Raw genomic sequence first — 23163 nt, forward strand, 5'->3', positions numbered from 1 at the left:
CCATTCTGACAGGTGTAAGGTGGTATCTCAGAGTTGTTTTGATTTGCATTTCCTGGATAATTAGGGATGTTGAGCAATTACTTAAATGTCTTTCAGCCATTTGAATTTCCTCTGTGGAGAATTCTCTGTTTGGTTCTATAGCACATTTCTTAATTGGACTGTTGGGCATTTTTATGTCTAATTTCTTGAGTTTTTTATATATGATAGATATCAGCCCTCTGTCAGATGTGGGGTTGGTGAAGATCTTTTCCCATTCTGTAGGCTGTTGCTTTGTCTTGTTGACCATGTCCTTTGCTCTACAAAAGCTTCTCGGTTTCAACAGGTCCCATTGATTGATTGTTTCTCTCAGTGTCTGTGCTACTGGTATTATATTTAGAAAGTGATCTCCAGTGCCAATGCATTCAAGAGTACTTCCTACTTTCTCTACTATCAGGTTCAGAGTAGCTGGATTTGTGTTGAGGTCTTTGATCCACTTGGATTTAAGTTTTGTGCTCGATGACAGATATGGATCTATTTGCAGCCTTCTACACATTGACATCCAGTTATGCCAGCACCATTTGTTGAAGATGCTTTCTTTTTTCCATTGTACATTTTTGGCTTCTTTGTCAAAAATTATATGTTCATAGGTGTGCGGGTTAATGTCAGGGTCTTCATTTCGATTCCATTGGTCCACATGTCAGGTTTTTATGCCAGTACCAAGCTGTTTTTATTACAGTAGCTCTATAGTAGAGCTTGAGGTCGGGGATTGTGATGCCTCCAGAGGTTGTTTTATTGTACAGGATTCTTTTGGCTATCCTGGGTTTTTTGTTTTTCCATATGAAGTTGAGTATTATTCTTTCCAGATCTGTGAAGAATTGTGTTGGTAATTTGATGGGAATTGCGTTGAATTTGTAGATTGCTTTTGGTAAGATCGCCATTTTTACTATGTTAATCCTGCCTATCCATGAGCATGGGAGATCTTTCCATTTTATGACATCTTCTTCAATTTCTTTTTTCAGGGACTTAAAGTTCTTGTCATATAGGTCCTTCACATGCTTAATTAGCGTAACCCCAAGGTATTTTATATCATTTGTGGCTATTGTAAAGGGTGATGTATCTCTGATTTCCTTCTCAGTCTGTTTGTCTACTGTATATAGAAGGGCTACTGATTTTTTTGAGTTGATCTTGTATCCTGCAATGTTGCTGAAGGTTTTTATTAGCTGTATCAGTTCCTTGGTTGAATTTTTGGGGTCACTCATGTATACTAACATATCATCTGCAAATAGGGAGAGCTTGACTTCTTCCTTTCCAATTTGTATCCCCCTAATCTCTTATGTTGTCTTATAGCTCTGGCTAGAACTTCAAGTACTATATTGAATAAGTAGGAGGAGAGGGGACCGCCTTGCCTTGTTCCTGATTTTAGTGGTATTGCTTTGAGTTTCTCTCCATTTAATTTGATGTTGGCTGTTGGCTTGCTGTAGATTGCCTTTATTATGTTTAGGTATGTTCCCTGTATTCCTGATCGCTCCAAGACCTTTCCTCATGAAGGGGTGTTGGATTTTGTCAAATGCCTTTTCTGCATCTAGTGAGATGATCATGTGGTTTTTTTCTTCGAGTTTGTTTATATGGTGTATTATATTGACGGACTTTCATATGTTGAACCACCCTTGCATCCCTGGGATGAAGCCTACTTGATCATGGTGGATAATTGTTTTGATGTGTTCTTGGAGTCTGTTTGACAGAATTTTATTGAGTATTTTTGCATCAATGTTCATGAGGGAGATTGGTCTGTAGTTCTCTTTCTTTGTTGCATCTTTGTTTGGTTTAGGAATCAGGGTAATTGTAGCCTCATAGAAGGAGTTTGGTAATATACCTTCTGCTTCTATTGTGTGGAACAATTTAAAGAGTATTGGTATTAAGTCTTCTTTGAAGATCTGGTAGAATTCTGCAGTGAAACCATCAGGTCCAGGGCTTTTTTTGATTGGGAGACTTTTAATGACTGATTCTATTTCCTTAGGGGTTATTGGACTATTTAAATGGTTTATCTGGTCTTGATTTAACTTAGGTATGTGGTACCTATCCAGAAAATTATCCATTTCTTTTAGATTTTCCAGTTTTGTGGAGTAGAGGTTTTTGAAGTATGACCTGATGATTCTCTGGATTTCCTCATTGTCTGCTGTTATGTACACCTTTTCATTTCTGATTTTGTTAATTTGGATGCTCTCTCTCTGTCTTTTGGTTAGTTTGGATAAGGGCTTCTCTATCGTGTTGACCTTCTCAAAGAACCAACTCTTTGTTTCATTAATCCTTTGTATTGTCCTCTTTATTTCTATTTTATTGATTTCAGCTCTCAATTTGATAATTTCCTGGCGTCTGTTCCTCCTGGGAGACTTTGCTTCTTCCTGTTCAAGGGCTTTCAGGTGTGCTGTCAATTCACTAGCGTGAGATTTCTCCAGCTTCTTTATGTAGGCATTCAGTGCTATGAATTTCCCTCTTAGCACTGCTTTCATAGTATCCCATAAGTTTGGGTATGTGGTGTATTCATTTTCATTGATCTCTAGGAATTCTTTAATTTCTTTCTTTATTTCTTCCTCAACCCATTGGTGATTCAGTTGAGCATTATTCAGTTTCCATGAGATTGTAGGATTTCTGTAGTTTTTTTCTGTTGTTGAAATCTAACTTTAAACCATGGTGGTCTGATAGAACACAGGAGGTTATTCCAATTGTTTTGTATCTGTTGAGATTTGCTTTGTGGCCAAGTATGTGGTTGATTTTAGAGAAGGTTCCATGGGGTGCTGAGAAGAAGGTATATTCTTTTTTGTTTGGGTGGAATGTTCTGTAGATATCGATTAAGTCCATTTGAGCCATAATATCAGTTAAGTCCCTTATGTCTCTGTTAAGTTTCAATTTGGCCGATCTGTCAAGAGGTGAAAGTGGGGTGTTGAAGTCTCCCATTATTAAAGTGTGGGGTTTTATATGTGATTTAGGCTTTAGTAATGTTTCTTTTACATGTGTGGGTGCCCTTGTGTTTGGGGCATAAACATTCAGAATTGAAACTTCATCTTTGTGGATCTTTCCTGCCATGAATATGTAATGTCCTTCATCATCTCTTTTGATTGATTTTAGTTTGAAGTCTATTTTGCTGGATATTAGGATGGCTACACCAGCTTGCTTCTTAAGACCATTTGATTGAAAAGTCTTTTCCCAGCCTTTTATTCTTAGGAGGTGTCTGTCTTTGAATTTGAGGTGTGTTTCTTGTATGCAGCAGAAAGATGGGTCCTGTTTTTGTATCCATTCTTTTAGTCTATGTCTTTTTATAGGTGAATTAAGTCCATTGATATTAAGGGATATTAATGACCAGTGATTGTCCATTCCTGTTGTTATTTTTATTTTTTGGTGGTAGTGTATGTGTACTTCTCTTCTTTGGGGTTTACTGCTGTGGTGTTATCTATTGCCTATGTTTTCATGTGTGTATCTGCCTTCCTTAGGTTGGAATTTTCCTTCTAGTGCTTTCTGTAGGGCTGGGTTTGTGGATAAGTATTGTTTAAATCTGGTTTTGTCTTGGAAGGTCTTGTTCACTCCATATATGATGATTGAAAGTTTTGCTGGTTATATTAGTCTAGGCTGGCATCCATGGTCTCTTAGTGTCTGCATTATATCTGTCCAGGTCCTTCTGGCTTTCAAAGTTTCCATTGAGAAATCGGGTGTGTTCTGATGGGTTTGCCTTTATAAGTCACTTGGCCTTTTTCCTTTGCTGCCCTTAATATTCTTTCTTTATTCTGTATGTTTAGTTGTTTAATTATTATGTGGTGAGGGGACTTTTTTGGGGGGGGTCTCTTCTGTTTGGTGTTCTATAGGCTTCTTGTATCTTCATAGGCATTTCCTTCTTTAAGTTGGGAAAGTTTTCTTCTATGATCTTGTTAAATATATTTTCTGTGCCTTTGAGTTGGTATTCTTCTCCTTCCTCTATCCCTATTATTCATAGTTTTGGTCTTTTCATGGTGTCCCAAATTTCTTGGACATTTTGGGTCATGACTTTCGTTGGTTTTAGTGTTTTCTTCTACCGTATCTTCAACACCAGAGATCCTCTCTTCCATTTCTTGCATTCTGTTGTTTATACTTGTATCTGAAGTTCCTGTTTGTTTACTCAGATTTTCTATTTCCAACATTCCTTCTGCTAGTGTCTTCTTCATTTTTTTTATTTCCCTCTTCATGTCTTGGATTGTCTCCCTTGCTTTTTCATGATTTTCATTCAAGGATTTATTGTTTTCTTCTGCTTTAATTGTCCTTTCCTCTAGTTTTCTTATAGCGTTCTTCCCATTTTTTGTTTGTCTGTTCTTCTACTTTATTTTTGATTTCTTCTATATAAGGCTCTAGCCTCTTCATGATGTTACTTATAAGGTTTTCTTCTTCTTCTTCTTCTTCTTCTTCTTCTTCTTCTTCTTCTTCTTCTTCTTCTTCTTCTTTTCCTCTTCTTCTTCTTCTTCTTCTTCTTCTTCTTCTTCTTCTTCTTCTCCTCCTCCTCCTCCTCCTCCTCCTCCTTCTTCTTCTTCTTCTTCTTCTTCTTCTTCTTCCATTCTGTGATGTTCAGGTCTAGCTGTTGGAGAAGGGCTAGGTTCTGGTGATGCTGTATTGATCTTTATTCTGTTGTATGTTCTTCTGCCCTGACGTCTGCCCATCTCCTCTTGTGTTCGTTCTTGGTCTTATCAGTGTACTTGGTCCAGAGAGAGTTGACAAATTTAGGGAGCCCCTCTCTGGTCCAGATGGAAGCTCTGGGCCAGATGGGAGCGCTGGTCCAGATGAGTGTGCTGTCCAGATAGGAGCTGGGGGGCTGCACTCTGAGTCTCAGGAAGTCCCTGGGGTCTCCTTATTTTGTCCAGATGGGAGCTCCTCTTGTCCAGATGGGAGTTCCTCTGGTCTCTGGTCCAGATGGGAGTTCCAGGGCAGGATGGAAGCTGGGGGCTGGTCTCTGAGTCTCAGGAAGTGGCTGGGGTCTCTGGCAGATGGGTGTGGGACTGGTCTCTGAGTCTTAGGAAGTGGCTGGGGTCTCTGGCAGATGGGTGTGGGGGCAGGGTGTGGAGACTGCAGTGTCTGCCTACAGTCTTGGAAAAGGGGAGCCTTCCCACAGGGCCCACCAATTGGCAGGAAACTGGGGCCAAGTTGGTCAGGTCCTCCTGGGGTGGCCTGTGTCCAGAGGTGGGACCCAGGCACAGCTGACTATGACCCAGGCACTCACCTCTGGTCCAGATGGGAGTTCCAGTATTGCTTTTTAAGACAATGTCTTGCTATATAGCACTGCTTGGCCTGAAAATTACTATGTGATTCTGTCAATTCTGCCCCAGCCTCTTAAGTACTGGTATTATCCATATGAGCCACAACTCTTGGCTTTTGTGGCTACTTTTATAAACTCCTGGCAATTATTAACTGAAGGTTCATAAGTCATTGAAAGATGCATATTCAGTAGAAAAGCTCATTTCCTCAAAACAAAAAAATGCATATTTCCAAGATACCCATCTGGTATGCAGAAATTCCCAAAGAAGTGGGGTGCTGTTTCTCTTTCTGCTTTGTAAAGTATACAAATGTAGACTGTCATCAGAACACATCCTACCTTGGGATGGTCATCCTGAGTTGCATGTCTCTTACTCAGATTCATGGAAAAGACTGAAAGACAGTATTAAAGCCATTTAAAAACAAGGGAATCCTTCTGTATACTATTATATCATCTGCAAATAGTGATACTTTGACTCCTTCCTTTCCAATTTGTATCCCTTTGATCTCCTTCAGTTGTCTTATTGCTCTAGCTAGAACTTCAAGTGCTATCCTGACTATATATGGAGAGAGTGGGCAATCTAGTCTTGTTCCTAACATTAGTGGAATTGATTTGAGTTTCTCTCTATTTAATTTGATATTGGTTATAGGCTTGCTGTAAATTGCCAGGCAATGCTTCCAGTGGTGGTGCTGGGACATCAACCCAGTCACAAAACCTTGAACCCATAATCTGTCCTGCCTGCAAAGTTCTGAGGCAATTGTGGCCCAGAGACCCAGGGTAAAACCAAACATGACTGCCCTCAACCCCTCAAAAATTAGTGAAAAGATTCCTAATGATATTCTGCTATTATGATCAGTGCCTAGCCCAACTGTCATCAGTGAGGCTTCCTCCAGCAGCAGATGGAAGTGAATGCAAAGACCCACACCCAAACATTAGGTGGTGCTCAGAGAACCACAAAGAAGATGGAGAGGAAGGATTACAGGAGCCAGAGGGGTTGAGAACACCAGGGGAATGTGGCCCACAGAATCAGCTAAGCAGGACTCATAGACTGAAGTGGCAATGATGGAGCCTGCATGGGTATGCACTAGGTCCTTTGCATACTTGTTAGGATTGTTTAGCTTGGTGTTTTGGGGGGAACCCAACAGTGGGAGTAGGGGTATCTCTGACTCTTCTGCCTTCTCTTGGGACCCTTTTTGCCCTATGGGGATGCCTCTTCCAGCCTTGTTATGAAGTTGTGCCTATTCTTATTGTATCTTGTTAGGCTGTGATTGGTGGATATCCCTAAGAGGTCTGTTCTTTTCTGAAAGGAAATGGAGGAGGAGTGGATCTGAAGGGAAAGGGAAGGAGGGGATCTGGGAGGAGTGGAGGAAGGGGAAACTGTAATCAGGATGTATTTATTGTATGAGAGAAGGATATAAAAAAGAATCCAAATAAACAAAGATAAACATCAAAAAAAAGGAAAAAAGAAAAACAAGGGAAGAATATTACTAATGCCAAATATTGTAGAGAAATGATTGTTTATAATTCCCTATTTAACTTGACCATAGCAGTGCTGATATTAGAAAATGTAAAATGTGATTACTGGCTAAGAAGTAATACAAACAATATAATGTCAATAAATAATGCAGTAAAGATCTCATCATGACTTTAAAGCCTCAGTTATTCTAATTATTAGCATATAACCATGGACAAGCTCTTTAGTATTTCAACCTCACCTGTAAAACAGAATTCATAATGTTATTTTGTGGGGAGGGTGAAACTAATTAATTAATTGTTTGTTAGTTTGGCTTTTTTTTTTTTTTTTGGAGACAGAGTTTCTCTGTGTAGTCCTGGTTGTCCTGGAACTTGCTCTCTAGACCAGGCTTGCCTGAAACTCTGCCTCTGTCTCCAGAGTGCTGAGATTAAAGGTGCATGTCATCACCACTCAGTGAAATGATTTATTTTTAAAACAAATATTTATTGCGTGCTAGCTGTGTGCTACATTGGGCTAGTGGAGGTAAAGTACTGAAAAATAGTACTGAGGAAAATTATGGAATTGTGCACGTGAAATCTTTGGTGGAAATAATTGCTGCATTATCTGTGGTCCTACTAGAAGATCATACTGATTCCAGTTTTACTTTTGTGTTCTAGGTGGAGAGTCATGTGAAGTACAAATCAATGTTACCAGGCATTCAGAATATGCCACAACAGGAGAGTACTTTAAAATTAAATGTCCTGTGACACACTGTGGTCACAGACTTAATGTGACTTGGTGCAAGTACAGTGAAAAACAATGTTTACCTCTTGAGATTGGACCTCAGCAACACACTAGTTGGGAAGAAAAGACCAAGGTTTCTGTTTTTATTCTCCATTTTGAACCAATAAATGCCAGTGATGATGGATTGTATAGATGCTCTACAAACTTTAATTCTGATGTTATTTACAGCCACACAATAGCCATCAATGTGACAGGTGAGTGCTCTACCCTAGGCCATCCATAGCTTTTTTTATCATTGCGTTTCCATGGAAGAGACAACCCAGACTTTCAGATGCTTTGGTTAGAAGTTGGAACACTTGTATCACATCCACACTATACCACATCTTCCAGACTGTGACAGTCATGAATACATAAAGTATTTGTGTAGGGGGGAAGAAGGATGAGGCAAGAACTATAGAGGAAAAATAATGGAAGTTATTGGTCTTTTTTGAGGTAGGGTCCAGCTGTTCTGGAACTCTCTTTGTAGACAAGGCTGTCCTGGAACTCACAGAGACCCACCTGCCTCTGCCTCCAGAGTGCTGGGATTAAGGGTGTGCACCACCAGAGCAGGCAGTTACTGATTGTTCTTGCTTTTAGAGATTAAAACATTTAGTGGACAAGTTCAAAAATGATCACAACAACATTGTTTTCTTTTTCCTTAATTTTTTTCTTTTGTTGGCTCTTGTTGATTAGAATTTGTAGAAGTTGTGTTCACACAAGCAGCAGATTTGTAGCATGAATCAACAGATAAAGATGTAAAAATACCCTATAGTCATCAGCTTGGAAGACTGTTATAAAGATGACAGTCCCCAAGATTGAACATCATCATCTCCATCAAATCTTATTTAATTCTAAAATTCACATCATGTTGTAACAGACCCCAAGAAGCCAAAATAATCTGGATAAAGAAGACAGTTGGAAGATTAAGGCTTCTCTCTTTCAAAACTCATTATTAAAATATAGCTATTTAAATACTGTTGTGAGACCAATGTAGTAGAATTGAGAGACTAGAACAAAATTCTGTATAGGATCAATTAACTTTTTATATTATTTTTATTTTCTCTGTGTGTGTGTGTGTGTGTGTGTGTGTGTGTGTGTGTGTGTGTGTGTTAGCCTTCATGTATGTCTGTGTACTACATATATGGCTTTTGTTTCTGGGACTGAAGTCACAGATGGTTTGATCTTCCATGTGGGTTCTGGGAATTGGGCTTGGGTCCTCTGGAAGAGCAGCTAATGCTCTCAACTACTGAGCCATCTCTATGCCTCTCAATTGCTTTTGTTGTTGTTGTTGTTGCTGTTGTTTATTTTTGTTTTGCTTTTCTTTGCTTTTTTGAGACAGTGTTTCAGTATATATTTTTTGCTGGCCTAAAATTGGCTGTTCAGACTAGGCTGTACTGAAACTCAGAGATCCACTGCCTCTTCCTTCAAGTACTGGGCTTAAAAGTATTTGTCACCTTGCCATCCATATCGGAAAGAAAATCTCTTTAACAATAGCAACTGGGAACTTAGTTCAATGGTAGAGTTCTTACATACCATGTTGGAGGCTCAGGATTTGATTCCTAGCACAAAAAGAAAAAAAATCTGCCAAAAATGACCAAGAAAGAAGGAAGAAAAAATAACCCTGACACAAATGATGTTGAGATACAATTGTATATACATATGCCAAAATTGAATTTGAACCTCCTGCTTCATACCATGTAAATAAGTAAGTCGGCACGAGAAGGAAGAATGTAGGAGAAGGAAATGATGGAAGCTGAATGAACGAAATTTGTGATATATGTGAATGAAATTGTCAAACAATTAAAAAAACTCAAAATTGATCAGAAATTTAAATATAAGAAATTAATCTACAAAACTACTTTTACATAAAACCATACATCTGTGTAGAAAACTAAGTCTTGATCTTTTATTTTGCAATAGTTTCCTAGATATGATTAGAAAAGCATAAAACAAAAGCAATAGCAGATGGAGTAGACCTCATCACAAGTCAACACGTTTCTGCATCAAAGGATCAAGAGTGAAAAGGCACCTCTCAGAACAAGAGGAAGTGTTTGAGAATCACATGCCTAATAAGAGACTATGGCCCAGAATATATAACGATGCACCAGAGCTTTCTCTATACCTTCCTGGATCACTTCAGGGAGGAACCTTTCCAAGCTGAACAGCGCTACTTTCCATTGCCTCCTCTTCGTGTGTGTGCATATATGTGTCTGCACATGTGTGTATGTGGAAGGCAGAGGTTGACATCTAGTGTCTTCTTCAATTGCTTCCCACCTTATTTTGGAGACAAGGTCTCTCAGTGAATTTGAGACTCAATGGAATTGTTAGGCTGGCTAGTCAGTGGTAACAGGGCATGCTCCTGTTGCTACCTCCTTAGCACTGGGTTACAGACAGGAACTGCCATGTTCTATCTCTTATGTGGATACTGAAGATCCAGCATCATAGGTCCTCAGACTCTCACATGTGACCCATCTTCCCAGGACCAGCCTTATCACATCTCTATCATTCCCTTCCTATGCCATTCTCACCAATTTCAAAAGATCCACTTTTATACCTATCACAACTATACTTTTCCTTTCAAGCCCAGATTATTGCCCAAGTTCTCCAGGAAGCCTCCAGGATCACCCTCATTGAACTGATACTGCAGTCTGTCAATTTGCTTATCCTTCAGGCCTATGTCTCCCATTTATCATACATTTCCTTTCCCTGTGCATTATATAAAAATATGTCAAGTTCCATAAGAGCTTATAGTCAGTCCCTTACAAAATAGAAATCATGTCTTGACTTTTGGGGTTGTTTTTCTTTTGTAGAATTTCTTTTTAGGATTAGTTTAAATTTCAGCTGAGTATATAGTCTCCTTTAGGGAAATGGTGATTACAGGGAAAGAATAAAAATATTCTTTTTTTAGCTTTGCACAGTGGCAGTATCACAGCCAATGAGGTTCATCTGAGGCATGATTATTGCTAAAACATTCTTTTTATTTTTGAACCCAAGAGAGCTCTGGGAACTGCTTATGAAATGAGGAAAGAAATATGTCCTGAAACTATGGTTATGCTTGTAATTTAATAAAACTTGGAGATAGGATACAAGTATTTTGTTTTTTCCTCTTGAAATTTCTTTCTGAGGGGATGTTGGAAATACCCCTGTTTTTGCATATGTTTTGCTTTTTATGTTCATGATAGGAATTGGTTTGTGTAAGGACAAATGTGGACAGGAGAAGGCATGGGTATTCTTGAGAAAATAATTGTCTTCTAGAGTGAGGAAAGGCACCTTGTGAAACAAAGCAGAGTCCAAGGGGATTATCCCACAGAGCCAGGAATAGCCACTGCATATATACAGTTATATACATATATCTGTGATTCTCAATTGTCCCAGGTCAGTTTCTGATTAGGGACATCAGAAAAATGCAGAGGTCATTATCTGTGCATGGAGATTAGTGTTGAATGAGAAGGCAGGAAGTGAGAGGCACAATCTTTGTTTCAGAATGAGCACCTTGATTGACTCTCACCCAGAGCATCCAAAGTCTCAGAAGCACCCGAAGGTTGCGTGTTTTATTATAGTGAAGGTGTCAGAGGTCACACATGGTCTCTGTGTCCTTATGCCTAAGGAATGAGGAGGAGAGAGCCAAAGAAGTCAGATGAAGGTTATACTGTGCTGATAGTAGGCTTTCTTCAGACTTGAAAAGAACTCTTTTGCTTTGTGTACGATGATCTCAAGGTGAAGATCCATGAATTAAGCAAGCTGAGCTTGGTCTGGATTACTGGATTCTCTGTTGTCGTGGCAACACTGGAGTCCTTTCTAAATAGATCTGACTTTAGAGATAACATTGAATACCACCTTAGCATTTTCTCAAGCCATTTTAATACTTAATCTTGTTTTCTATTTCAGAAAGGACTCAAAATGATTCAGAACACCATCTAATAAGTAAGTATGAAACCAATCAAAATTAGCAAGTTTGTTTGGTCTTCAGATAAATAATGAGAATAAGGTCTTATTAATTGAGTTTGTTTGTATTAGATTATCTATTGTTTGCCATCAAACTGCCTTCCCCCAGACAGCTGCATCTGCTTCTTGGCTGCTTGCCCAACCTAAACAGCAGCTGCAGTACATTTGCCACCATTCTGTACCATTAAACTATATGCCCACTGTATGTCCCCTTCAACTGCTCCTGATTGTTTTCACCCTCAAGGAAAGGATCCAGGGTGTGTGTGTGTGGATCACACACATAATTCAGTACTTTGCTTCACAGCTTTTGATACTTAGTGTCAAAATAATAGTAACCCCAAAGAAACAGTACATCTTACACCATAACCCAAAACACACACACATGAAAAGCAAATCCACAAAATCCATAGACAGAGGAGTTGTTTGATTTCTGTGCTATGGGAATGGAAGAGTGCCCTGCGTAGTGCAGGGATTTTATTTAGCCTTTGACCTCTCCTTACTAGATGCATGTACTCTCCCACCTTTTGACACCAGAAGGGTCTCCCAAAACTGCCACATGTTTCTGGAGCATGAGAGATTTTCTGTTTGAGAACCACCGCATGTACTATGAATTCAGATGTTTTCTAGTTTGTTTTATATTATTAAAATACTACTATTTGGGGCGTCTGGAGAGATGGCTCAGCGGTTAAGAGTACTGCCTGCTCTGCCAGAGGACCTGGGTTCAATCCCAGCACCCACACGGTAGCTCACAACTGTCTACAACTCAAGCTTCAGTGTATCCAACTCCCTCACAAAAACAAGCAGTTCAAACACCAATGCATATAAAAATTTTAAAAAGTATGTTTTTAGAAACTACTATTTTTGATTCACCGAGTTGTGTCACAACTTAAATGTAAGTTGCATCCAAGCTTGATCAAAGAGGGATCCAGTGAATGTTAACACTGATCAGTCACAACGAGCACTAGCTAGACACTAAGGAAAGCATATTTGGTAAGAATAAAAGTATTTGATGTTTGGAGATAATGATGTCTTACAAGAGGGAGCAAAGGTACAGCATCAGAAACCCGATGGCAGGAGTCCCAACCGCCATTCATGAGCTGTCTGTCTTTGGGCAATTTATGGAGCAATAACATTCCTTTCAAGTTCTAAAACTATATACAGAAAATGGTTTCATGAGCACTGAACTAAATATATAAATGAAAGGGCCCGGTGAAGTAGTTTGTGAGAACTGTCACAGAGATCTTTCTTCAGATGACTCATTCAAGATGCATGTGAGATGTTCAAAAGTTAAGAAGAGTAGGTTGATGGTACTGGGACCACCAAGGGAGAACTAGAGGGCTGGAAGTATTGTCACAATTCAAACCATGACAGTGCCAAGGGGTATTGTTAACTCTAATGCTTCTAGAATGTCTTAATTGTTTTCAGCACTGTCTGGCATCCCAGATGCCACCAACGCCTCAGGACCACCCACCATGGAAGAGAGGGTGGACAGGACCTGGCTGCTTTACAGCTTGCTTCCTTTGGGAGCATTGCCTCTGCTGCTTGCCTGTTTCTGCCTGGTCTGTTTCCTGAAAAGGCACCAAGGTGGGTTGCAATTTCCTTCTGCCCTCATGAGTCACACATTTGGGGCCCATTTTCTAGGGCATAAATTTTTTGCTGGCTAGCGTTTTTTTTTTGTTTGTTTGTTTATTTGTTTTGTTTTTGTTTTTGTTTTTTCCCCTTGATAATGATTCTTGGGGAACTACTGGTTTCCACTAGAAAACTGAATGGATTAATGTGGGCTCTCTCCAGGCATGGTAAGGCATATTCACCACATCACAATGCTAGCCTAGAGTTGTGGCTAAGAGGGCACATTGCTGGAATGTTCTCATTCTATACACATCAATCTTAGGTGTGTATACGACAGCATTTTCCTAAACTTTAATCAAGTTGACAGGCAGGTTGAAATAATCTCTTGAATCAACATGTTTGATTTGAGTTATTCTTTTTAAGCCCTTTCCACAGCTATACCACATAATTCCAATGATACACACTCTTATCTAAATAAAGAACCATTGTCTCCGGAAGGGATTCATATGTGTTTGTACTTTCTATGCTGTCATAAACCCATGCTTGAATCAGGTTTTTACTCAGTAGCATTGCATTTGAAAATGTGGACTTGCCTGCAATAAGAGAGTTGTGATATTTCGAAAACAGTTGCTTTTTCCTTTTGAAATCATGTCTTCATCGTCACCACTGAACAGTAAAACTCAGCAAGAGAGGCATGCTGATCTGGTCCATCTATATTTTCTGTTTCCTGTTCTTCTCCTTGTCTTCCCCTCCCCTTTTCTACAATACAAACCATAGTGTAGCTATAGAAACCAAGCCAGACAGAGCATCCCTTGTTTGGCTACCACAAGAGAAAGCTTTGTCTGGACAGAAGAGCTTCTGGTGTTTTGAAGTAAGTGCTTCTGGATCCCAGAACCTTTTTACAATTCTAAGGAATCCGCCTCTGAACCCAGCTCTGCCTCTGTAACTACACAGCACAAGAAACTAGAATAATCTTTATTGGCCATCATATCCAAAGGGAATTGGGAGCATGGATAGGTGACAAGAACATTAGTTACATTTTTATATTTCTGTTTGTTGATAATTTCTTATATGCATATAACACATTTTGATCATCGTCACCCTGTCCTTTTCTCTAACCCCTCTAACCCCTCCTAGATCTTCCTCCCAATTACACACACACACACACACACACACACACACACACACACACACTCCTCTTAGGTTTTTTTTTTTGTTGTTGCTGTGAAGAGACAACATAACCACAGCAACTCTTATAAAGAAAACATCTAATTGGAGTGGCTTGCTTATAGTTTCAGAGGTTCAGTCCATTATCATCTTGACAGGGAGCATGGCATCATGTAGGCAGAAGTAGTGCCAGAGTAGTAGCTGAAAGTCCAACATCTTACAAGCAACAGGAAACTGACTGACTCACTGGGTGGCGTCTTGAGCAAAAGAAACCTAAAAGCTTACCCCTACAGTGACACACTTCCTCTAGCAAGGCCATACCAATTCCACCAAAATCATACCTCCTAATAGTGCCACTCCCTATGAGATTATGGGGGTCAGTTACATTCAAATTACCACGTTCCACTCCCTGGCCCCCATAAACTTGTAACAATATTATAATGTAAAATTCATTTACTTCAACTTCAAAAGTACCCATAGTCTATCACAGTCACAACAGTGTTTAAAAGTCCAAAGTTCAGGCTGGAGAGATGGCTCAGAGGTTAAGAGCACTGACTGTTCTTCCAGAGGTCTTGAGTTCAATTCCCAGAAACCACATGGTGGCTCATAACCATCTGTAATGAGATCTAGTGCCCTCTTCTGGCCTGCAGACATACATGCAGGCAGAACACTGTATACATAATAAATAAATAAATCTTTTTTTTTTTTTTTTTTTAAAGTCCAAAGTTCAAAGTCTCTTCTGGGATTCATGCAATCTCTTAACTGTAATCATCTGTAAAAACCAAAATAAAAAAGCAGATCACATACTTCTAACATATAAGGGCACAGGATATATATTACCATTCCACAATGCAGGGAAGGGACTAAAGCATGACCAAAAACCAGCTGAGCATCTCCATGTCTGATGTCAAAACACTCTTCAGATCTCCAATTCTGTTCAGCTTTGTTGACTGCATCACACTTTTTTTTTCCTCTTGGGCTGTTTCCACTCCCTGTTAGCAGCTCTCCTTGGCAAATATCCCATGACTCTGGCATCTCTACCATCTTGCATTCTCCAAGGCAATCCAGGCTTCAACTTCACAGCTTCACAAAATGGCCTCTCTGCTAAGCCTCCATTCAGGGATACCCCTGTCACATGCCTTGCCACAGTGGTTTTCTTTAGGTGCACAAGCACATTCCATAACCCATTTTTTTCTGTCCTTAACTCGAGAGGCAGAACCACGTGGCTGAAGCTGCCAAGTTCTGCTGCTTACTGGGGCTGGAACATGGAATACTCATTCAACTACATCTTCATCAGCTTTCTGTCCTTTACTGCTTAAGATTGGCTGTCCTGAAACTTGCTCTGTAGGTCAAACTCAGAGATCTGCCAGCCTCTGCCTTCCCAGTGCTGGGATTAAAGGCCTACACTACCACACCCATCTCTAAGCATTTCTTTAAATCATAAGTTGGAAATTTAATTGGACAAGGGCAAAAAGCAGCCACTTTCTTCACCAAAATATCACAAGAACAATCTCTAGGCAACATACTAAAATTATTTTCCTCTGTACCCTCTTGAGCAAGCTCCCCATGGTTCATCAAATCTCATTCAGCACCACTGTCTTCCATGCCCCTACTAGTATGGCCCATCAAGCAGTGCTTAAAACATTCCACTATTTCTCTTACCCAAAGTACCAAAGTCCAAATTTCTCCAAACAAAAACATGGGGTCTGGCCTATCATAGCAATGCCCTAGTCCCTAGTATAGTATCAACTTCTGTCTTAGTTAGGATTTTTATTGCTGTGAAGAGACACCTTGACCATGGCAACTCTATGAAAGAAAACATTTAAGTGGGGTGACTCCCTTACAGTTTCAGAGATTCAATCCTTTATCATTATGATAGGGAGCATGGTGGCATGCAGGCAGATATAGTGTTGAAGTAGTAGCTAAGAGTTCTATATCTTGTAGGCAACAGGAAATTGACTGACACACTGGGCAGTATCCTGAGCATAAGAAACATTAAGTCCCACCCCCACAGTGACATACTTCCTCCAACAAGGCCATAAACACTCCACCAAAGCCACACTTCCTAATAGTGCTACTCCTTATCAGCTTATGAGGGCCAATTACATTCAAACTACCACAACATACATCCCATTGAGCCAATTAGTGTTGCACATATACATAGGGCTGTGGAAATTCACCTACCAGAGATGATCAGCCCCACTTCCCCAAGAACTGACTCTTCCTCATCCTAGTAGCTATTACTTGTCATGAGCTAAAGGTTGCAGGGCATCTGTTCTGCCATGCTGGCTGGCTTAATCTTGCACAGTCCTGTGCAAGAAATCACAGGTGTTAGGAGTTACTTGATACAATGGCACAGTCTTGTCTAGGAGACAGTTTTTCCTCAGTCTTCACAGTATTTTTTCAATGTTACCTGAGCCTTGGGGGAGGAGTATGCTACAGCTGTCTCATATACTGCAGAGCTAACAGAAGCACTTATAACATCAAGAATGCAATGACTCCCACCCTTTGAAACTGTTCTTTATTAGATCCTACTCCTTCGTCTTGGATGTGAAGACTGTTGTATGATGTAAGAAGTGAGGGGAGAGAAGTGGGCATGTGCATTCTCACAGGCTGAAATGTGCATGGTCCAGGTAGCAAGGCAAAGCTAACCGCCTGAGTGTTGGAGTGCAATGAGGTGGGTGTGGTGGGAAGATCATTTACCTTGCTTTCTTAATACCAGTTGATGACCGTTTTTCTTTCTTTGTTTTCAATCTTTCAGGGAAAGGAAAGATGTCTTCTGACTTAGCAGAAAGGGAAGTTAACCTGGTACGTTTGAAATATCTATTAAGACAAACACATTGTTATATCATGTGTATTTTTCCAGTAAGTTTATATGACATGATCACACACACACACACACACACACACACACACACACACACACACTCCAGATGTTTCACATCAGCTGTGATTGCCTGCATAATACTTGTATAAGATAGGGCCTCTAAACAACTTGATATAGAGTGGGGAGGAAAGCATGGTGCCATAACTGATGAGGAGAGAACCATTTTCAGTGTGCTCACTGCTGTGGGATGTTCTGTATGTCAAATGTGTTTCTCTGATTGGTTAAAATAAATAAAGTGCTGATTGGCCAGTAGTCAGGCAGGAAGGATAGGGTAGGTGGGACAAGGAGGAGGAGAAGTGAAGGCTGGGGCGAGGAGACACCGCCAGCTGCCACGATGACAAGGAACATGTGAGGTATTGACTGTTAAGCCATGAGCCACGTGACAAAGTATAGATTAATAGAAATGGGCTAAATATAAGAGTAAGAGCTAGACAATGGTAGGCCTGAGCTAATGGCCAAGCAGTTTAAATAATATAAGTGTCTGTGTGATTATTTTATACGTGGGTTGAGGGACCGCAGGGGCTTGGTGGCACCTGGAGAGAAGCTCTCCAACTACAGCTCATTGTAAATAAGCCCTCACTTACATTATTGTAAGCCACTGAAATGAAATTCATTGTGAGAAAAACCATCAAAATTGAAAGGGAACAAGTTAGGAAGAGGAAGGGGATTGGGAGGATTGGGAAGGGGACAAGAGAGAGCAATGGAAGGTAAATATGAACAAATCTATTATATACATGTATGTCATAGTAAAACATTACTTACTATGTGTAGTTACTATATGCTAATGAAACATAAAAAAATAACAAAATGGAAAAGTCCAGGGTTCTGATCGTATTTCAAAATGATCCTTCTAAGGTAATGATTCTCAACCTTCTTAATGCTTTGACCCTTTAATACAGTTCCTTATGTTGTGGTGACTCCCACCCATAAAATTATTTCCATTGCTGCCAGGCGGTGGTGGTGCACGCCTTTAATCCCAGCACTCGGGAGGCAGAGCCAGGCAGATCTCTGTGAGTTCGAGGCCAGCCTGGGCTACCAAGTGAGTTCCAGGAAAGGCGCAAAGCTACATAGAGAAACCCTGTCTCAAAAAACAAAAAAAAAAAAAAAAAAAAAAAAAAATTTCCATTGTTACTTCATAACTGTAATTTTACTACTGTTATAAATCATAATGTCAATCTTTTTGGAGAAAGAAATTTGCCAAAGGGCTCGTGACCCACAGGTTGAGAACTACTGTTCTAAGGGAATAAAAGTGCTTGTATAGACAAGTCCACTCGGTCATAACACACTTAAAAGGGTTGACTTTTTGAAAGTGAGTTATAAATCAATGTGTTTGTTTTTAAAAGAGCCTTACAACTGCAAATAGATCTGTAAGATAAGATGGCTGCCTGTCTAACATCCATTATCATCTCTGGCCACCACATCATAGTGCACCTGCCTTGAGGCACCCGCTGCTTTTATAGAGTGTTCCAGGAGAACTTCAGGTGCAAAGAACTATGTTCATGCTAACAGAGGTTTTTTTTGTTTGTTTGTTTTTGTTTTTTTTCGAGACAGGGTTTCTCTGTGTAGCTTTGCGCCTTTCCTGGAACTCACTCTGTTGACCAGGCTGGCCTTGAACTCACAAAGATCCGCCTGGCTCTGCCTCCTGAGTGCTGGGATTAAGCTAATGGAGTTTTCATGACAATGAGCCATTCTGGGGGAAGCTGAACTGACAGACAGCTGAACTGACAGACAGACAAAGATTGGAAAGCATGGCAGACAGCGAATTTGCAATTCTTTAGCAATTCATTTGACAGTCTTCAGTGCCCCATGTGCAGGCTCATTTTGTGCGAGGGAGGGGGCACTTTCCACCTTACCAGTCTGCTCTTGGTTCTCTCAGACCTCCAGCCTTCGTGTGATTTCTGGGTGCTCACCTCACAGGAAAATTGCTGCCTATCAGCAGTTATTGCCTCATTTCTCAAGTTAGCACTAAGCATGCTTTGAGGGCAGAGCTTTCCTCCTCAGTAGACATAAGAGAAACCCAGAGGCCACTGTGAGGCTTACCAAGGAGCACGGGAGTGTGACTTGTCAGAGATCGAGAACCTGATAACTTTTAGGAAGAGCACAACTTGGCTGGCAAATTAAAAAGAAGTCAAAATAGAGCCCTGCGGAAATGCAGTGGGTCAAGCACTGTGTGCAAGTGTGAGGACCGGGTTTGGATCCCCACAACTTATGCCAAATCTGGATGTGATTGACACACTTTAAAACCCAGTGATTGGGGAGGAAGTGAAAACAGGATGAACCAGGGGCTCATTGGCTATCCAGCCCTAGCTGAAAGCAGATTTGAAGTACCAGCTTCAGTGAGAACACCTTTCTCAATAAATAAGGTAGAGAGGAATAGAGGAAGAAACCTGACATGACCTCTGACCTCTACGTGTACACACATGGGTGAGTGTACCTACCCACACACATATAGATCCACCCCTTCCCCCTTCCACACATGAAAGTTAAAACCCTTAATATTAACACAACACCATTTTTACCATCTGCACTTTTTGAATAACCAGGAGAAGCTAACAAATAACTGAAAGGAGGGAGAAAATACCAAAATTCACTTCAGTTTCCACAGATTTCCCTCTGTCTCACAGCATTTAGGTCTCTGGCACTATTTAAAAGTATGATGTTTTTTTGTAGTAGAAATAACAACTAGAGTAGTATTTTAGAACTTAATTGAAACTTTGTTCTTTGAAAATTGGCTTCCATTTTCCAATTTAGCTCTCTCATCATAATGTGTATTGGATAACCCATGATGCTTCCTGTTCCTGCTTTCCTGAGGAAGTCTCAGGTCTTTTTGCCTTGGGCTTGATCTTTTGATGTTCTGTGTTCTATATGCCAATGTGTTATAAGCTGCCTAAAATTTTCATGGAGTAATTTTTCTCGTTCTATGAACTGGACTGTAATTTTTTTCCATGGAAAGAGCATTGTGGGTATGTGTTGTGACCTCAAATGGCCCATAATACAGCACAAAACAACTGTTTGGGAAGAACACAGTCAACTTCAAATGTTTGGCCTTTCGGGCTCAGTGGTCAAGAACCTGTCTAGCGCTCATGAGGACCTGGACGTAACATAAAACAAAACAAAACAAAACAAAACAAAAACCAAACCAAACCAAACCAACAACCCCACCCCAAAATAAACCAACTCTTTCATCCTTTGATAAAACAAAGTTTAGTGAAAATGTAGATATTAAGTAACTTACACAAGGTACAATAGATCATCTCTCTCAATGTGCATGACAACATGTAGCCTTTCATTCAGAGTCTAATAACCAATATGTTTTGTCACATCCTTATGTGATACATATCTTTTCTCTTGTAGGTTGATATCCCAGTGAGTCCCAGGACAGATTCCCAAACACTGCCGTCAGAGACTGGCATTTATGATAATGATCCCTGGTCAAGTCTCCAGGAAAGTTCTGAATCCACAACTAACTCCCAACTGGAGGGAAACAAACAGGGTATTATTTATGCTTCTCTGAACCATTCTGTCATTGGAAGGAACCCACGACAGGCAAAGAACATACAAGAGGCACCCACAGAGTATGCATCTGTTTGTAGGAGAAGTTAAATCTGGTACTGACATAGACTGTGGGCACTGCATGATGGACCTGTCAATACCGCTGTCTGGACCTCTGGTGTCAAATAAGTTTCTTCAACCTGGGAAGTTTCATGTTAAGATGGCTCATACTGGGCTGTGTCTTAAAGTTAACTTCTCCTGAAAACTTTGGAAGAGTTTTGTACAAGAGCCTTCAACAATAGACTTTTCTCTGGGAAAACTCATATCACAAATAGCAGAATAATAGAATGTTTAAATTTGACCATGTCTTACCCAAGGTATGAATTTAATATTTCCATTGGAACTATCAGAGAGACTTCCAGGGAAGAAATAAGTGTGACATTTGGATCAGCTCACTACACATTCTAGAAAAAGAATGGCCCAATTTGACTAACTAATCATAAATACAGTAATGATTGTATGCTCCCAATCTTCCATGAAAGGACAATTTCCCATGTCAATCTATAGCTAAGGTTTCTTTTTTAAATGTAAAGGAAAATTATCTTGGACTCAATTCAGAAAAAGATTAGAAAAGGTAATTGGTGCAATTCAGATACAGAAGTGCCAAATAGATGCGGGGCCAATGTACATTATCCCCGCTAATGAGATGCTTATCTCCATCCTGTTAAATCAAGAAAGTCAGGTAGCACAGAATTTGTCAATGTATAGTGAGCACTTTTGTAATCAGAGTGGTAGAGTTCTGATCAAGTAGAGTAATGTGCATGAATGTGATGCAATGCTATTGAACTAATATACATATGAACATATGAACAAGAGTCAAAGGGAGTAGATATTATAAGGCAAATCCAGATTGAACTTTTAAACCACCTTGTGCTTTACTTGAGAGCCAACACAAACGACTGTTCAGAAAAAGAAAGAGTCTGGAATATTTAGTTGATCAGTAGGCGTTGACATACTTTCATTAATGTCTGTTTCCTGCTTCTTATCAAGTGAATCAGGACAAATCATATGTAATGAAATATGACATATGGAGGTCATTCAGGTTTAAATTCTGACATTGTAGCTGCTTGAGAGAATAGATTTTTCAGGTGTGCTAAATTTCCAGATTACTTGAGTCTAATTGTTTAAAACATAATTCATAATTTTATTCATTAGCTTGAGGCTTGAGTTCTCTGACTCTGAACAGCGTCGTCATTTTAGTATGCAATGGATGGCAAGAGCTAGAAGCCCCTAGAACAAACACATGAGCTGCTGAATGAGTGATTGTGGTTCGGTTCATGTAATTGTGCAGGGGTGTGTGTGTGTGTGTGTGTGTGTGTGTGTGTTCCTGTGCCCATGCATGCTAATATGCAAATGCAATACATGACTTACAGAAACAAGACAAGAGAAACCAATCAGATTGCCACCCTATTTTTAGGTTGCTTAGGAGGTACAAAGCACTAGAACAAATTAGTTATTAAAGAAAATAAGTTCTGAAATGGTGAGAACAGGAATGTGGTTAGAGAATGTATTCAGAAACAGACAATGAAGAGGGCATACTGCAAAAATCTTCTCACCTACGGCTCACATCAGGTTCTCTGGATTTGGAACAGTAGACACTGGTTTCAGATACGCTTGCAACCAACTCTAGGTAAGCTCTTTCAGCCAGGTGCATTTGTGGGTATTTATGCAAAATGTCTTAAAATAGCTGCTTTAGCTGCTCATCTTCAAAATAGAAACAGGAAGTATGGGGGATGAGCACAGTGCCCTCTAAATCTTATCAGATCAACATGTGAGTTGAGCAATTCTATCAGACTAGTCTCCAACCTTAAAAACAAAATTCTTCTGCCTATTTTGTTTAAAACGATCTTTTAAAAACTTTGTGTGTGTATGTATATCTGCGTGTGCATGTGTGTGTGCGTGTGTGTGTGTGTGTGTGTGTGTGTGTGTTGTATGCGTGTTGTGGTATATGCACACGTGTGTGCGGGAGCCAGAAGAGGATGCCAGGTGCCCTTTCCTATTGCTCTCCACTTTACTCTGTTAGGGAAAGCCCTCTCCTTGAACCTGAAGCTAGGCCAGTAAACAGAAAGCGCAGTGTTGGATCCTTCTGTCTCTGCCCCCCCACATTGCTAGGGCTATAGTTGCTCATGCCCAGCTTTTTACACTGGGGTGGGCAATCCAAATTCAATCCCCCATGCTTGCACAGCAAGCGCCTTTACCTGCTGAGCCATCCCCTATGTTCTTAGCCAGGCACTGGTGGCGCACGCCTTCAATCCCAGCACTCGGGAGGCAGAGGCAGGCAGATCTCTGTGGGTTGAGGCCAGCCTGATCTACAATCAAGTTCCAGGACAGCCAGAGCTGTTACATAGAGAAACCCTATCTTGAAACACCCCACCCCCCTAAAAATGGAAAAAAAAAAGAGAATGTTATTATTATATTTCACAATGAAAGGCACTGCTAGAGATTTCACCTCTATGAATGGTCCATTATGTTTATGTTTTTACTGTGCTTGTCAAAAATCACATATCATTTATGCTCTTATTCCTACTTAGTAAATATATATATTTCATTTCTAAAATA

At 40.1% G+C, this 23163-nt stretch overlaps 1 protein-coding gene and 1 non-coding gene across 2 annotated transcripts in view; both read left to right on the forward strand.

The window, feature by feature from the left end:
- The window catches only part of Btla (B and T lymphocyte associated), a 36132-nt gene extending 13987 nt beyond the window's left edge, over positions 1-22145 (forward strand). The window contains exons 2-6 of the mRNA XM_036203901.1: positions 7385-7699; positions 11373-11408; positions 12855-13013; positions 16927-16973; positions 20407-22145. Coding sequence (XP_036059794.1) covers positions 7385-7699; positions 11373-11408; positions 12855-13013; positions 16927-16973; positions 20407-20655 — 806 coding nt within the window. The 3' untranslated portion in view covers positions 20656-22145. The remainder of the gene's footprint in view (positions 1-7384; positions 7700-11372; positions 11409-12854; positions 13014-16926; positions 16974-20406) is intronic.
- LOC118594358 lies at positions 10391-10535 on the forward strand. The gene has a single exon (XR_004946348.1). It is a non-coding gene; the product is annotated as a U4 spliceosomal RNA (small nuclear RNA).
- Positions 22146-23163: the final 1018 nt, after the last annotated feature.

Source organism: Onychomys torridus, chromosome 12 (assembly GCF_903995425.1).
Source record: "Onychomys torridus chromosome 12, mOncTor1.1, whole genome shotgun sequence".
In the NCBI taxonomy this organism is placed as follows: domain Eukaryota; kingdom Metazoa; phylum Chordata; class Mammalia; order Rodentia; family Cricetidae; genus Onychomys; species Onychomys torridus.